The 17,698-nt window shown below is 42.9% G+C and overlaps 1 protein-coding gene across 2 annotated transcripts in view; it reads right to left on the bottom strand.

Moving 5' to 3' along the window:
• ATP7A (ATPase copper transporting alpha) overlaps positions 1–17,698 on the bottom strand; it is a 43,669-nt gene that overhangs the window by 7,297 nt on the left and 18,674 nt on the right. For both annotated transcript variants that reach the window (XM_014068058.2, XM_014068059.2), the window contains exons 5-18: positions 16,790–17,518; positions 14,616–14,840; positions 13,750–13,913; positions 12,186–12,347; positions 11,586–11,662; positions 11,218–11,434; positions 9,756–9,989; positions 8,359–8,450; positions 7,865–7,992; positions 6,464–6,618; positions 5,748–5,882; positions 4,456–4,650; positions 4,119–4,301; positions 545–758 (exon numbers count right to left, since the gene is read on the bottom strand). In XM_014068058.2, the coding sequence (XP_013923533.2) occupies positions 545–758; positions 4,119–4,301; positions 4,456–4,650; positions 5,748–5,882; positions 6,464–6,618; positions 7,865–7,992; positions 8,359–8,450; positions 9,756–9,989; positions 11,218–11,434; positions 11,586–11,662; positions 12,186–12,347; positions 13,750–13,913; positions 14,616–14,840; positions 16,790–17,518 (2,910 nt within the window). The remainder of the gene's footprint in view (positions 1–544; positions 759–4,118; positions 4,302–4,455; positions 4,651–5,747; positions 5,883–6,463; positions 6,619–7,864; positions 7,993–8,358; positions 8,451–9,755; positions 9,990–11,217; positions 11,435–11,585; positions 11,663–12,185; positions 12,348–13,749; positions 13,914–14,615; positions 14,841–16,789; positions 17,519–17,698) is intronic.

Raw genomic sequence — 17,698 nt, forward strand, 5'->3', positions numbered from 1 at the left:
ATAGTAAGACTCATTAAGAATCTTTGACATCTGATATGAATATAAGTAATGACTGTGGAAGAGATGCACGGAAGCTAATTGTAACCAACTGTCGCACTTTTTACAAGATGTAATGTAAGATGATGATTTTTTGTGTGTGCTGTTTGTTTAATAAAATTTTTTTTGCAAAAAAAAAAAAAAAAAGTAGAAGATCCCAGACTTTATTTACAAACTCTTGTACCCTAATGACATAAAGCAGGCTATTTAATGAGCATCATAATGTAACTTGTGCCAACTGGAAGGCAGATTCTCTGTAGCAATGTAAATCCCTGCCCACTTGGCGGCTTCCTGCTGGGGCAACGAAGGAACATTTTATTCACATGGTTGTGTTTGGCTGTGAATTAACACAGAATGAATGAGGAAGCATTTACCACGCAGTTGTCTTACAAGGCACGATAACACGCCAATCCAGAAAACGGAAATCCCCTCCTCTCTCCAGAAGCCAAACCCTTGCCAGGAACACAAGCTCCCATTTACCAGACACACATGTCACATGTGAACTCACCTGGCACCTGCTCATTGATGATCAAAGCTGGCTGCATGAGGGGATCAGTCTTCTCATCCATGTTCACTAGAGCAGCGTTCCTGACATTGGTCTCTTCCACAGTTTCACTTTTGCTACGGAGTAAGGCTTCAATATTGGTAACTTTACAGCTAATACCACAGCCGGGCACCACCTGGAAATCAGTGCACGTCCCAAGGGTATCTGCATCCAATTCCTAGAGAAACAAAAGGATCACACAACAAATTCACTTGGGCAGAAACAGGACCATCATCTCAAAAAAGAGTTCCAAATCGAGACTCCAATAGCACTAGCAATAGCACTTAGATACAGTGCTTCACGGCCATCTCTAAGCAGAGTCAGCAAATTGCCCCCAACAATCTCGGTTCTCTTTTTACCGACCTTGGAAGGATAGGAAAGGCGGAGTCAACCTTGAGCTGGTGAGGCTCAAACGGCCGCAGAATTAGCCTGCAATACTGCATTCTAACCACTGCACCACTACGGCTCCAATGTGGGAATAAAATACAGTGGTGTTTGAAGCAATAAGCAGCCTTCCCAAATCTGGAGGATGTGAGGAATGAAGACCTCCAAGAGGGATTATATGCAGGCTATTTTGAATTATGTGCCCCACGTATCTGAATACTTTACTAGCAATACAGATCTGCCCATTTACTTATATTTGAACCCATCTTTTTTCTAAGGAGCAAAAGTAGCATATTTAAATCTCATTTTATTTCCTGCATACTATTATCGCTCCTGTGGAGTGAGTTAGACTAAGAATGAGAAAAGATCTCCCAGTCCTAACACATCTGAATAGGGTCTGAATTCATTTGCCCCTCCTAGATGGAAGAATAGAGGACAGAGTTCAAATCTGCAATTCCCCTGAACAGGACACTGGCAATGTTTCTGTGTAATGGTGAAGTATCCACTCTGACTTATCTTAGCAGTTATCTGCAATGTACTAGATCTCAGCACCCATACTTTCAGGAGTACAAAAGTGCTATGCCAGCAAGAGGTGATGGGAACTGTTCAACAGGGCATGTTGGTGATGACAATTTCTAACATCTTAAAAGATCCGTGCCAAGTGCAAACTTGTTGGATTGCTAAAGGAGATAGAGGAAGGTTTAGAGAAGGGGTCCCCCACCTCCAGGCCGAATTAGGCCATGCAAGTGGCTGGCTGCAGCGTGCACAGCTCAACTTGTGTGAGTGTGAGCTGGTAGGCACTTGCACATGTGCAGTCTGTTGTTTGTGCGGCCCAGTTCTCCTCTCTACCACCACTCCCCAGCCAGACTGCCAAGCCACAAAGGTTGGGGGACCACTGATTTAGGAGCAAGTCTAACCACTCTGAGTCTCATCCGTGAGAATGAGGAATTCTTTGGCAAGTCTGTATTCAAAATAAAGGCAGCAAAGAAGAAACAACAAGGAAAAATGAAACCCTAAAGAAAGACCAATGGTGGCATGTCACTCAGAGGACAAAAAAACCAACAACCCAGGAAGACTGTCCCCACCACTGGAGTTGAACAATTTCATCTCCTCCCCTGGAAGAAAAGACAGACAGCTGCAGTCGGGGCTTCATCAAGTGCTCCCTAATAGAAGAAAAGTGGCTCAGATCGTCACAAAGACAAAGAGCCCCCCCCCCCCCCCCAGTCCACCAAAGAGAAAAAAGAAGGTGGGACCGATTGGTGACTTCTTCCTTCTCAGAGTAATAGAATCAGCAATTTGTAGACCGGACAATCTATATCAAGGATTGTCTCCCAGGTGCAAAGATCAAAGGTATGTCAGAGAAGCTCACTAAAATAACCAAGCCCACTGATTATTATTCCTTTCTCACCTTCCATGTTGGGAAAAATGATACTGTTAAGAGCCTGAAATCAGCATCAAATGAACAATTAGTGTAAGCCACACAAAACACTTGTGCCTGCCCAAAGTTAATTCGGCTTCTCCTTAGGTGCCTCCACTCCAGGTGTTCCTTGTGAGGAGGGGTGGGGCGACCACCTTCCCACTAGCCTTGCAGCCCTTCTCTGGGCTTGCCTCAGAGGGGATGTGCAGCCTCTCAACACCACTGCCAATCAGCAGCCAATCCTCCCTGGGTCTGTGAGGGCAGGCAGCTCTCCATCTGGTTGACCAGTTCCCCCAATGCCTGTGGGGCCTGGGATGGCACTATCCTCAGCCCTGGCTTTTCCAAATATGCCAAGAGAGATATCCCCATCAAATACCTCCCAGTTCCAACTCCTCCTCCTCCTCCGAACCAGGCTTGATGGGCCCATGACACTCATCTCTGCAGAGATCAGACTTCTCCCCTCTTTGACACTCTTTTTGAAATCCTGATTTTGCCAACGGGCTCGAGGAACTCAGAGTGGGATGAAGCCCATCTTTGCTAATCAGTTAGCTGACTTGTGCAGAAAACACAACGATAGCAATGGTTGACTTCAGCGTTGAGAAACACAAGGTCCTGCATAAATGCGCAGGTACAAAATAGGTGGTAACTGGCTCAATAGTAGCAACTGTGAAAGAGATCTAGGTGCCTTAGTGAACCAGCACTTCAGTATGAGCCAGCAAGTTTCTGCAACTACCAAAAAAAACAACAACCCCAATGCAATCTTGAGCTGCAACACAGGGATTACATCAAGATCACAAGAAGTGACAATGCCACTTTATAATGCACAAGTGAGGCTACACTTGAATATTGTATATAGTTCTGGTCACAGTGATACAAAAAAGACACGGAGACCCTACAAAGTGTGCAGAGAAGAGCAATAAAGGCGATAAAGGATCGGAAGACTAAATCATATGACAAATGGTTGAGGACCTAGGTAGGTACTGTATTTTTCAGAGTATAAAACGCACCAAGATTTTGAAGAGATAAATTAAAAAACAAATGTTTTTGCACTCTGCAGACCTCCCAAGCCCTCTACACCCCTCATTTTTTGTGAAAAACAGGGCTTGCAGAGAGTTTGAGAGGCCTGCAAAGTGCTCCTGGGGGCTGGAGGGCAAAAATGGGCAAAAAAGGCCTGTTTTTCATTTGTTTTTTCCCTCCGGAGCCCCCAGGAGCACTTTGCAGGCCTTCCAAACCCTCTGCATGTCCATTTTGAGGCAAAAAATGCTGCATCCTGTGTATAAGACACAACCAGAATTTAACCCTCTTTTTTGGGGGGGGGGGGGAAGGTGCGTCTTATACTCTGAAAAATATGGTGTGTAGCATATCAAAGGGAAGGATTAGGTGGGACAGGATAATTGTCTTCCAGTACTTGAGGGGCTTCTGACAGAGAAGAAGAGGGTGACCAATTCTCCAAAGGGCCAGAGGGCAGGACAAGAAGGAATGGGTGGAAGATCATTACAGAGAGAGCCAACCTAGAACTAAGGAGACATTTTTCTGACAGTGAGAACAATTAATCAATAGAATACATGATTCCCAGAATTGTGAGTGTTCCATCACTGGAGGTTTTCAAAAACAGACTGGGCAACCATTTGACCCAGATGATATCAGGTCTCCTGCCTTGAGCAGGGGGTTGAACAAGAAGACCTCCAAGTTCCCTTCCAGCCCTCTGAGTCTATGTTCTGCGGTCTGCTCTTCTACCTGTTTGCAGTACTTTGTGATTGCTGCTCCTAAAGGGTGCTCACTGTGGCTCTCCGCGGTTCCCATCAGTGCCAAGACTTTCATGCGGGGTATCCGGTTACTCTCCACTAGCATCTTCATCTGCATCACCACTGGAGTTCCATGGGTGATGGTTCCTGTTTTATCAAACATCACAACTTTAACCTGCAAAACACCCATATGTCCATAGAACTTTAGAGTTGTAAACAACAGCAAATAGTTTGGAAGGGGGGGGGATTCATAGCATTCTTCGACAAAGGTAAGATATGAGATCTTTTTGCCTCTGCCACTCAACCAAAAAGGGCATTCCATTTTCTACCTTGTGTGCCATCTCCAGCGGTTCTCCGCCTTTGATCAAGATGCCGTTTTGTGCTCCTACGCCAGTTCCCACCATCACAGCGGTTGGAGTGGCTAATCCCAAGGAACAAGGGCAGGCGATACACAGCACGGTGATGGAGGCTTGAAAAGCAAAGCGGATCACGACCTCTGCTTTGGAAATGCTCTTATTATAGCCCTGTTGGCACACAGAGAGAGAGGACTGAATGGACACTTGTTTTAAAGGAAGTCACAGTTTGATGAGGTCATGCGCTGCCCTAAACATGGTTTCTTTGGTTTCAAATTAATACAATAAGGAAACTCATCAGTTGCGGCATATAAAATAGGGTGTATAGTTTATCATTTTGCATTAACCCAGCCATAACTGTAATTTATTCAATTGACCACAGATTTGTGTGAAGTGTAAATCTACTCATCTTGGTTTTGGATATCATCTGTGTATGTGCGAAAGAGTGCAGTTCTTGCCGTGGGAAGGAGGTAAAAGGTTATGAAACAGTAAAGGGAGAAGTAACAGCAACACAGAAAGAGGAAAGTGTGGGAAACAAACTCAAAATAACTCCGCTTTGATTATATCCAGTATAAGATGTGGCAGAGGACAATTCCAATAGACTTTCAGGACCAATGTGGAAGAGGCACTAAACTATCCAGCTAGAGTCAAATGTCAGCAAAGAGAAACATTCAAGGAATACATTTCAACCTCCTGCTGTAACTTCCAATGACTGCATAAAGGAGGGTACAATACTAAGCATTTCATTAATCACAATGAATACAATTAACGTTGTGATCCAACATTAAAAAATATTACAGAAAGTGTGAAGTTGCACTGCCTTTGTACATAATTTATTCTTCATTAAGCTGGTGATCAACTGATGGTCAAAATGGGCCTTTCCCACTCTGAGATCTATAAAATAAGAATTCCTTTGTGCAAGCACGGATCATTTTCTTCTTGAGAAAGATGCCTTTTAAGCATGGCATCTTCCAGTCACATTTTCAGGGATCTTTATTAGCAATTATTAGCATTTAGAATAGAATCATAAATCCCATTTAAATATTGGGAAAAAATCAGGAAAAATGTAAATGTAATGCAGGCAAAGCAACATTTTAAAAAGACCACTCGATGAAGCAATGCATCTGAATTGTATTTCCTTTTTTTTTCTATTTATCGTACCTAATATAGGGAATATGAACAATAGTCAAGAAAGGAAACCTTTTGGTTAATCAGATTTTGCAGGTGATTTCTTTACAAAAATTAAAAACAAAAGGAAAGAAACTTACAAGAAAATAGGTTTCTACCAGTTGAAAATTAACAAAGCCAATCACAATCCATGCAAAAAGTGTAATCACAGAAACGCCAACAATGAAAGGAACAAAATAGCCGCTCAGTTTATCAGCAAACTGCTGAATTGGTGCCTAAAGCAAGGGAAGGAGAGAAAAAGAAGCAACATTAATTCTAGAAGTCTTTTTTGAGGCTGAGCTGATTTGGTTTTAGCCTGCAGATTTGTAATAAATAGTATACATGATTTTTAGTGGGAAAAGGTATTTAACTCATACTTTGCTGATGCTATAATTATTGGCACGGCCCAAAAAAAAGGAGAAACAGAATTTTGCTGAAATCTCACTGCATAGACCAGTTTGGCATATTACATAACCATATACTGCAGCTAACTTTATTTTATTTTATTTTAAAAATAGATTTTATTAAACATTTTCAAGTTAAAAAAGAACAAGAAAAAACAAATACAAAATGGATTAAAAACACAAACAACATAACAATATACTTTTACAGCTTTCTGTATCAGCAAATATTTCTGCTTTTGTGGTTTACAATTCTATTATTGCCTTCTCGTAGTTTTTAGCAATTCTAATGATAATGTGATGATTATATTATAATATAGTAGTATACGACTGCAACTAACTTTAAGCTACCAACTTGCTGTCTACAATCAAGGCCATCGGACAGGAGAGAAACCTAAATGTGTTGGTCTAATTACCTTTGATGTTTGAGCTTCTTCCACAAGCTTTACGATCTGGCAGAGGGTAGTGTCAGACCCAACATGGGTTGCCGAGATCAACAGGGATCCATTCTGATTAATCGAACCTGCTATGACTGAACTTCCAGGTTTTTTCATCACAGGCATTGCTTCACCTACATAGATCAGAAACAAAACAAAATAGAAGCTGCTCTTTGACAATTTCCCTCCCCCCAGCATGGAGTCTAGGGCCCATGAAAACCCATTCTGAGGGCAACAATGGAAAGGAAGAAGGATGAGGAGGGAAAGGAAAAAAGGGTAAAACCAGAGGAAGTAAGGGGGGCAGAATTAAGAGTAGGAGAGGGAAATATTGGAATGTGCAGAGATGGGTAGGCTCATGAAAGAATTAAAAGAGAAAGAAGAATCTGACTATTACTCCATATGGGATTTATGATATAATTGGCTAGAGGAAAGGGGGGGGGGAGCAGGAAAGCAAAAAAGAAAGAAAGATCAGCAAATTAAAAAAACAACTACAAAACCAGAAAATGATTAAAAGATAGAAATACAAAATAGACTGTAGCAAATAAATAATAGGAAATGGATGCAAAACAATTCAAATGTAATAAAGTTTGTTATACATGGAATATATAGAATGTTATATATAGAATGAAGAAAAAAGATGTATGAAATAATATAAATGCACACATATATAGTTATAGCTATACAAGACTTATATGTACCGTGTTTTCCTGAAAATTAGACAGGGTCTTATTTTCTTTTGACCCTTGAAATAAGCATTTGGCCTTATTTTCAGGGAGGTCTTGTTATTTTTGAGGTGCAGGAGGCAGTGAGCGTGGTCACCTCATAGCTGCTGCTGTGTTGCAATATTTTCAGGGAGGGCTTATTTTCAGGGGAGGGCTTATTTTTGCACATGCACTCAAAAGTCCCATTGGGCTTATTATCAGGGGAGGTCTTATTTTGGGGAAAACAGGGTACAGATAAAAGAATCACAACAGATATGTAAAAAAAAGTGTAATGTGTTGCAAAGATGTGAAGTTTGCATAAACAAAATAAAAAGTTTTTTTAAAAAAAGAGTAGGAGAGAGAGTAAGGAGGAAAAGAAGAGAGGGGGAGAGCGGGAAAGAGAAGGGAAGAAGACAGGAGGAAGGAGAAGAAAAAAGAAGAAGACAGAGAAGGGAGGTTGAGAAGAGAGAAGGAGCAAGGTTGTTGCAAAATAAGATGGAGGCATGGGGTGGCAAAAAAGTGACCCAAACTGTACTCATTTGTAAGAAAATAACAATAACAATTAACGATGAATAGATAAATGTTAAAAGTAATTATAAGAGTATATATTTGTGAATGAATTTGAAAGAGAAAAATAAAAAACTTTCTAAAAGAAAAAAGAAATCCCATTCCGGCTTGCCTGTGATGAGCGATTCATCTACCATCGAGTGTCCTTCAATCACTCGGCCATCCACGGGAAACTTGCCACCTGGAACCACCTTCACGATGTCACCCCGCTGAACTAGTTCAACGTCCACTTGCTCTTCGCTGCAGAAGAAGCCAGAACATTCAAGACTCAACGATGGAAGCTACGTAGCAGTTCAGATTGTTAAATCCTGCACAACAGAATGCCCTTTTCTTTTAAACTCCTGTCCAAAATCTTCATCTGCAGGAGGTTGGAGTAATGTAAAGAAATCCCCAGCTGAAATTATGTTTTGGGTAGCTTATATATGCAAATTCATGTCAGATTGCTACTCTTGTCTCATTTACAAAGATTTATAATTGACACTGAACTGCATAGGCCGAATGTTACCTGGTACAATATGGAAGTAAAGACTCCAAGGAAATATCAGGGGACGAAGCACTGCAGCATATAAATATTTCATTAAAAAGCCACCAGAGAACTGGAAATACCTCACGAGGATGTTATCTGGACCTAAAGTAACAATCGTTGCTTCTGTTGCTTGTAGTGAAATTAGCTTCGCGAGGGCCTCTGATGTTTTACCCTAAAAAGATTAAAAAGTGTTTTACGTTCAAAGCACCACAGAAATGCATTGCCAGCATCAAAATCACAGGTTAAGGAAGAGGTCTTTAACCATGAGAGTTTCCTCACAAGCTAGCAAGGAAAAAGAAAATCTAAGTTCCAAGGAAGGAATAATCTTTCCTTTCATTCAGCATTTGTTTTTAGAAGTGTGATATTTGTTTGAAATACATTTGCTTATTAACCGTTTGTAAAGCCAGATACTGATAGATTAAAAAAAACCTTTCGTGTAGGCCTCCAGGCTGAGCAAATTTGAGGGCTAAAGTTCCTGAGAAGGGGGCACCCAAGAGATGGCCAGATCCCTCACCTCCCTACTCTTCCCCTGTTTTCCTTCACTTGCTGCTTGATGGAAGCCCAATTGGGAGTCGCTTGAATGCACACAAATGCCACTCAGCTCCCTTCCAGGCCTTCTTCAAGAAGGCTGAAAGGCTGCAAGAGAGGGAGGCAGCCAGCTTTGTGGGGTGTGTGTGTGTGTGTGTGTGTGTGTGTGTAAACCTGCCATCCTGGGACCAACATTTGGGAAGCCAGGCTCTGCTGTCACAAGCCAGGACAAAGGGTGAGTGATGGAGGAGTAACACCTCCTTAAAAAACCTTGGTCCAGCTGGCTTGGCCAGTAGCACCTCCTAAGGACCCCTTTCCAGGGTTACAGGAGAAGACGGTCAATGCTTTTGAAGGTGGAAGAGGATTTTGTGCCCCAATGGCAGACAAAGCGGCAGAGCCATCTTCTAGGAGAAGGGAAACTCTGATGACAAACCTCCACTGCCTTGTGGCTCTATCAACTACTAGAAAAGGCTTCAGGAGTCAACCTTGATGCAAAATCCAGAGCTGGAGTCCCGAAAGCAGTTCGTGACTGCATACAACCACATTCTGGTACCTCCTGCGATGCAATTAGAACCAATTGTATTGGCTCTGCCGTTCCATTGGACTATGTCAGCGATGTGGAGAGGGGGGATCTGCTGCTTAAGTAACAATTTATTGTCCACATTAATCTACCCAGGTCTCATGCTCTGGAGAGGACACTTCAGCTTTGACCTCTTCCCAGAGCATGATTCCATAGTCTTTTGAGACAGAAGGATGCCACTGCAATGCATGTGTGTATGTGTAGTACTATATTATTGTTACATATATTCTCGTCAATTGAAACATATGTTTTTAATAACACCCATTTTGTAGTTAAACACAAGTAGGTACAGAGCATGGCAGGTAACTTGAAAGCATAGTTTCCCTCCACCGTCACCACCACCCTGAACCAGAACTCTTTTGCCCTGACCTTTGCCACATGTTCCAACCAGCGCCCCAATGCAATAAACACGAAGAGCATTGGCGGTGTGTCAAAAAAAGTCACTGGATTGACCACTGCCTGCTCGGCCATTGCAACCAGAAGAACTACAAAGGAGTAGACAAAGGCGATGGTCGTGGCCAGAACAATCAGCACGTCCATGTTGGCTGTTTTATGCTTCAGCGCTTTGTAGGCTTGAATGTAGAAGTGCCAGCCTCCGAAGAACTGCAAGAAGAGCAAATGTCAGCAGCACATCTACACCGAAACACAGAAAACAGGGAGCAAAACGCTTGCTCACTGCCAAATTTCAGGAGAAAATTCACAGGAGTTTCCCCCTTAGCATGGGCATCTCAAGAAGACAACCTCCCATCTCCCCTGGATTTGGCAGGCAAGCAGCAGGTTCCCAAGGGACATCCAACAGAGCAACTAGGGAGTTCTAGGGAAACCTCTTCTTGTGCGGCTGCTCTGCCTCACTAGCAAAATTCAACAGGGCCTTCCTTATTCTCCATCTGCTCCTTGCTTCTTCCATCCTTTCCTTTACTTCCCCCCCGCCCCAAGTTTGGTTTCGGAAGAAATTCAGAATAATTGTGAAATGCATTTTGTTTAGTGGTGCTAGAGGTATTTCACCAGGAAGAAAAGTCTCCCACTGAATGTCAAGGGAAAATGATACTGAAAATAACAAAACATTTGGACAGAAATGCTCAAAATAAAAACATTACTCTTGACTTTCTTCCAAAAGAATAGAAAAGAAAAACTATTTCAATAAATGAACCTCTAGGTTAGTCTTGGGGGGGGAGCAGTGAAAGAGTAGAGTCAAGTGTTAACTGTAAAGGACGATGACTACTGGACACTTGGCACTTTCTGGTGACAATCTACACAATCACATGCTCTACCTAAGCACTAAAGAGGTACTCTGAATTTTACTCTCCCAAAGAGACTTAATCAGTGTTTCACAATTACCATATTTTTTGGAGTATAAGACGCATCAGTGTATAAGATCCACCAAGATTTTGAAGAGGCAAATTAAAAAAAAGTTTTTGCACTCTGCAGACCTCCCCAAAACGGCACATTTTTTGTCAAAGAAAGGGCATACATAGCCTTTAGGAGGCTTATAGAGTGCTCCTGGGGGCTGGGGCAGGGGGAAAAACAAGAAAAAAATGGCCCATTTTTTACTCATTTTTGCCCTCCCCAGCTCCCAGGGGCACTCTGGAAGCCGCCTAAAGGCTATGTACGGCCATTTTTGCAAAGGGGGCGGGGTTTGGGGGGAAATGCTGTATTCAGTATATAAGACACACCCAGATTTTCATCCTCTTTTTTGAGGGAAAAAGGTGCGTCTTATACTCCGAAAAATACGGTACGTACCGCGATTAACCCTTCACCCTAACCCTAAAAAGAATTGGGGCATGACATTTATGTCCTGCCATCTGAAGGACTGCCACCTCTTTCTACTTGCCTGAACAGGAACACACAATAAAAAGGAGAGCAAATTCATAATGGACAACCCAGGAAGAATCTGCTGCTCCAGGAACATGGACGGGTGGTGGTCTTCTATGTCTTCTTGAGTCATGTTAGAAGCCGCTGGCATGTGACTGTCCATCACCATCATGTAAATCATGAGCCCCATTACAGGGATGCAGAAAAGGAGGCTTACAAGGAAGGACCGTTTCCACCTAAATTATAAGCGGACAAGATAATATGGAATAAACCATCAAAACTTAAGAAGTTAGGTAAAATTTCAAAAGATAGTATATAGTTGGGGGGGGGGGATAATGTTTTAGGAAACATGTGTAAAGCTACAACTAAACAGCAAAAAGGACTTACTGCCTTATTTCCTGCTTGTGGTCTAAGTGGCTAGCAGATCGGTCTTTCTTTACCAAAGTAGCATTAAATCCTAGATTCTGGAAAGAGACATAATGTGAATATGCACATTTCCACACAGATCTTAGCTAAAAATCAATAAGACATACACAACCAGCAAACAACCAGCAAAAGGAAACTGACCCTTCATCAGAGTTGCTTTAAAAGTTTAGACACTTCTGCATATTATTAAACGTTGTCCAAAAACCAGTTGCTTTAGAATGAATGTTCTAAATTAACAACAATAGAACTCTGGCAACAGCTAAGAGCTTGAACAAACAGATACAAGAAATAAGAAAATATAATGGGGTGGGGAGAATAAGAACATAAACCAAACTGAGAGAACCTAAGTTTCAGTCCTAAACCTAGCATTTTGTTATAGTCACGTAGTGGGATCAGAAAATTCCAACTTCAAAGCAGCTTCCATATTCCTCTACTTAGTTACAGTGACTTTTATGGGGAAAAAATAAATCTATATAATAAAATAATAAAACAAAACAAAATTATATATATATATACAAAACAAGCTCACAAACAGAGAAACTGTACTGGCAAAATACTTACCTGTATAATCTGTATAATATCTCGAGGGCCAATGATCTCCAGATCATACTTAACATGGGCTTTGTTGGTTGCCAGAGCCACTGAGCTGTACAAAACCCCTTTGGTTTTCATAAGGGTCGATTCTATTTTATGAACACACGAGGCACAAGTCATCCCTCTTACCTGTGTGAGAAAAAAAATTGTTTGCAGAATATTGTTTCTTAAAGAATAATTTTGCCTGAGTGATGAATAATGAATCGGAGAATAACATGATGAAAGGTGATGGAATTCCCCCCCAAAAAAACCTCTAATCTTAGCTCAAGATTTGGGCTAGCTTACTGCTTTTGTTATGCTTCTGTAATTGTTCTGCTTTCAAACTGCTAAATAGAATTACAGTTGGCTTAGTGGTTAAGGGATCAGGTTAGAAACCAGGAGACTGTGAGTTCTAATCCTGTCTTATCTATGAAAGCCATCTGGGCGACTTGGGCCAGTCACATTCTCTCAATCTTACTCACCTCACAGGGTGTTGTAGTGGGGACAACAGGCAGAGGAAAGTATGTGGAATATGCTTGCTGCCTTGAATTTGTTTGAAAAAATAATGAAAGGCAAGAAACTAGCAAAACAAACAAACAAATCACTCCTTCTACTCCTGCAGAATGGAAACAACGCACAGATAGATAAATAGATATGATTAAGATTTTTTAACAGTCCACCAAAGAGTAAAAACTCTGGAGGAGTTGGGAAAATCTGTGTTTGCTCTGCATCTCAACACCCACCCATTCTGTCAGCTAGCAGTTGTGTTTCCCAGTCTACATACAGCCCTATCCTGCAAAGTGCATTCTTTGCCTTCCTGACCAACAGGGGAAAAACTGCTATGGACATTGAGAAAAAAGCAAACAAATAAAAATATACAAAAGCCCATCTGTTTGAGGAAAGCAGAGGGGGGGGGGGAGTGGAATCTCACTAAGACTAGAAACTTGGAAACAGCAACAGAAACATGCCCAAACTTTTTGGTACATAGGCAAAAATAGACACAGCAGCAAAATGAAATGGGTTTTAATTATAATTTTGAGAGGAAGGATTGCTACATTGAAGGACACTCCACCTAAACATGTTTAGACAGGCAAAGTTCCCCTAAAGAAGAGCAAGAAGGTGGAGTTGGAGGGCTGGCGCTGCCACTTCAATGTGGTCTCACTTAGATATACCGTATTTTTCGGACTATAAGACGCACCGGTGTATAAGACGCACCAAGATTTCAAAGACGTAAATAAGAAAAAAAAAGCACTCTGCAAGGTTCAGCAGGGCTGGGGGAAGGCAAAAACGCCAGTTTTTCACAAAAATGGGCAGAAAGCAGGATGTGGGGCTTTGGGAGGCAAAAAATAGCCGTATTTGGTGTATAACATTTCCATGCTCTTTCAGGGTGGAAAAGGGGTCTTATATTCCTAAAAATATGGTAACACCAGCAGGACTTCCAAGTTTTTCAGAAGCCCTGATATACAGTTACCCAAGTGCTTCCATCCTTTCCATACGTGCTATGAAATATTGCCAAATGCATTATTTGTTGATAGTGAAACAATGTGCTTACAATCAGCTCCAAGACGCCATCTCCTTCATCATAATCCTCCAGCACAGTAGCACCAAACCCCAGTTCTCTAATCCTCTCTGCTATAGTCGGGGGCTGGATGACGGAAGGGTCGTATCTCACTTCAGCCTTCCCAGCCATCAGAGCAACGAGCACAGAGCATATTCCTAGAAAGAGGGAATCACACTTAGCAACATTTAGGGCAGGGGTGTCCAACTTGGGAACTTTAAGACTTGTGGACTTCAACTCCCAGAATTCCCCAGCCAGCTGACTGGGGAATTCTGGGAGTTGAAGTCCACAAGTCTTAAAGTTCCCATGTTTGGACACCCCTGGTTTAGGGGAAAACATAATCAGTATACTGTCCTGAACACACACACCATGCTGGTATTTTTGTCAGTGTAAAACGGATTTTCTTGGGACATCTCATGGCCCAGGTCCAGAGGCGTGGTGCTGCTGTTCCCCAAAACCTTGATTTGTGGGACTCCTTTCAAAAGTGATTCCTTTTATTCTCCAAAAATATGGAAAATGAAATTTGAAAAACTCTTAGCACAGTAAAAATGCCAAAGTCTGTTCAGAGTATCCTGCATTAGTCACAACCTTCAGGGGAAAAAAGGGTGATTTGCGGTGGTCCAAGTGAATCAGGTAAGATCCCCCACCCAAAGATCAAATGTTAAAACCTGCATGGGGAGTGGAGGGGGTGGGGGGAGAAGGACACACTTCTTCTTGTACCACACGGACCTCTGCCTCATCCTTGAGCAGGAGCTCAAATCAGAACAGCTCTCCTTCTTCCTTCACCTGAGATCTGGTCAACCTCAGGCATAAACTCTGTGACCGCAAAGGTTAATCAGCTTTATGGAAAGGTTTCTTACCATCTTCCCTCTTCAGGTTCCTCTCAATGTTTGCCACGCAAGAAGCGCAGGTCATGCCAGTGATCTGAATGTAGCATTTGGATGGTGCCTTCAAGCCCAATCTATTTGGAGCTGGCGACAGGTTGGCATGAGCGACTGTTTTGGGCAGCTTGCTTTCTTGAGTTCTAGCCAGCCTTTCCTGGGAAGGCTGAGTGATGAGCACCATGGGATCTGGACTTGGCGGCCCTGGCAGGCAGAAAATTATCATCAGAAAACAATGTCCCAGAGCTCTTCAATTACTGTATTTTTCGGACTATAAGACACACCATGATTTTGAAGAGGTAAATTTTTTTAAAAAGTTTTTGCACTCTGCAGACCTCCTAAACCCTCTGCACGCTTCATTTTTTTTTTTAAAAAAAGGGGGGGGCGGGTAGAGGGAAGCAGAGCTTTGGGATGCTTCTAGTGTGTTCCTGGGGGCTGGGGTAGGAGCAAAAACAAGCAAAAAGCAGGCCTTTTTTCCTTGATTTTGCCCTCCCTAGCCCCCAGGAGCACTTTGCAGGCCTCCCAAACCCTCTGCACCTCCATTTTTGTGAAGGGGACGTTGTTTCGGTAGGCCAAAAATGCTGTATTCAGTGTACAAGACGCATCCAGATTTTCAACCTCCTTTTTTGGGGCAAAAAAGATGCATCTTATACTCCGAAAAATACAGCAACTGCATTCTCATGACAGGAGTAGATACGCTCTCTGGATGCCTAAGCTCCCTGTCCCACCTGGCTTTAGTTTTTAAGGAATTTCTCTTTTTACTTAAAAAGTAAAATTAATACAGTAGATAGAAACAAATAATGGGGATGGATATGCTCCTCCTTTCTTTCCAGAGGTGCAACTGGGTACCATATAAACAGGCACTGCAGGACTGGGAAAGGAAGAACTGGGTGATCTTGAAACTGACCAGCCTATTATTGTCATCATGTTGTGAAAGAGTCCTTTTTATTTATCAGTTACATGCGTCACTGTCTTTTTCTCCCAGAGCACCAACCCAGGCAGACAGGCTGGGCTGAGACAGCGCAACTAGACTGGACACAAATCAGCCAGGAAGGTTGGGACGCACTTAATGCATGATTATTATTTTTTTGCAACACCACACTGATTTGTCTTAAGAATTTTCCCAAACTCTAAATGTATCCCATGAGCCCAAAGGATGCCCTTCTCTGCCCAGGGCCCCTTGCTACCGTCGTAAGTGTGGATTGCAGAATGAAAAAAGGTCAGAGTCAATGTAGGAACATCAGGGTGCAAAAGGAAACTACAAACAGCAAGGAAACTGGACTTGCTCCTACATTCCTTTTGTTTTCCTTGAGTTTTGTCAGAAGATACTGAAATATGGATAATTTCTACATTCCCCCCAAAAAATCTATTATAACTAGGTGCTCTAAGATAGCTGAGAGGAGGCTACCAATCACCCTTCACCACATCTAATCATAAGACAGGGCATGCAGAACAGAGCAAATCATGGGGATCCAAGTCATTTTCAGGGCAACCGGACACCATAACCAGAAGGATGCTGTGCTTGACCCTGCGCCTTTCCCATCCGGCCTCCCCTAATGGCACCAAGAGTGATTTCCCTACAGTGGACTAAGATGACAAATCGGCTGCTCAAAGGGAAAAGAAACAGCCACTTGCTGCTCAGAAAGTTGTAGGGTTGATCTTTAAATCTGCTTTAAGGAAAATGCAGGTTGCATGAACGGGGCGCAATCAGTGCAATACGACATTGTAGGACCCTCTCGAGCAGTGCAGGATTATTCCTGCAGGGGGATCGTTACAAAAGTTGTGGAAATAATGTGGAATCCTCCATTCCCCACAAAACAAAAGCAAAAAAGCAAAAAGTAAAGCACTAATGTATTTACAATAGGCACATTGGTTACCAATCCTTCCTGGAATGATCCTGTCATTGGCTGGATGAGCTTCTAGGTGACTGAATGGCCTGAAAACAGGACTGGAGGGGAGCAGCAACACACCACCCCCTTCAGTCTATTGCTCGCCTTGAAGCACAACCCATCTGCATGCGCTGCAACCCCCCCCCCCCAATAAACCAGTCCCGTTACCCAGCATAATATGCCCCCACCCAAAGAAATCCTTCTCCTAAATAAACAGCTGTGGTTGTCTTCTCAAGTCTGCCTGAAATCTAAGGAATAGCTTACCAGCTATGGATGCGTCAAAGCCCATGTCTTCAATTGAGTTTTTTAAATCGGCTGGAGAGGTTAGAGTTGGGTCATATTCAATAGTCCCATTTCGGTCCCGCAACGACACACAGACTGATTTCACACCAGGTTTCTGTGAAATGAGCCCCTCGATCGACTGCACGCACGAATGGCACGTCATTCCTCCGATGCGGATGACAGTCACCAGCATCAGGGGATGAGACCCGATGTTCTGGACAGCTGCTGGAAGAGAAGACTTCGATGGGGATTTGGAGTTGTTCAGGTGCTCGGCCTTTTCGTGGGCATCCAAAACACAGACCTTGAAAGTCCCCGGGGAGACGGCCTCAATCGCCCTTCTGAGCGCACTGAGGCTGATGAGGGCGGGGTTATACTGGACGATGGCTGACTTCTCTTGCAAAGACACCGTGATGCGGCTCACCGAAGGAAGTGCCAAGAGGTTGCTCTGGATATTGAACACGCACGAATTGCAGTGCATGCCATCCACGTGGAAGGCGACAGTCTTCATGCTCAGCTTGCCTTCAGAACTTTCCGAGCGTTTGGTTTGGCTGCTCTTGAGCCGCTCTATGTCAATAGAGCCGAGCTGGAGTGGTTTAGGCATTTTCTTTACAGAGGCAATGAATCCTGCCGCTTCAATTTGCTTCTTTATTTCTTCTGATGTAATGAGGTGAGGCTGGTAAGAGACCACAGCTTCCTGATTATCCAGGGAAACTGCAAGGCAAATGAAAAAGGATTGGTGTAATTCTCTCTTGGTATTCTGTAAAATGTTTATCCATGAAAAGACTTCCTGGAGGTTAATGGTCTAGTTAACCTGAAGAGCTGGAAATCAGGGGACTGAAAACCTAGCCCAGAGGCTGCTGTTTTCTGGCAGTGGGTGGTTCCGAGCAGAGA

This window comes from Thamnophis sirtalis, unplaced genomic scaffold, assembly GCF_051295495.1.
Source record: "Thamnophis sirtalis isolate CommonGarterSnake01/CBP01778 unplaced genomic scaffold, rThaSir2_p1.2 scaffold_13, whole genome shotgun sequence".
Taxonomy (NCBI): domain Eukaryota; kingdom Metazoa; phylum Chordata; class Lepidosauria; order Squamata; family Natricidae; genus Thamnophis; species Thamnophis sirtalis.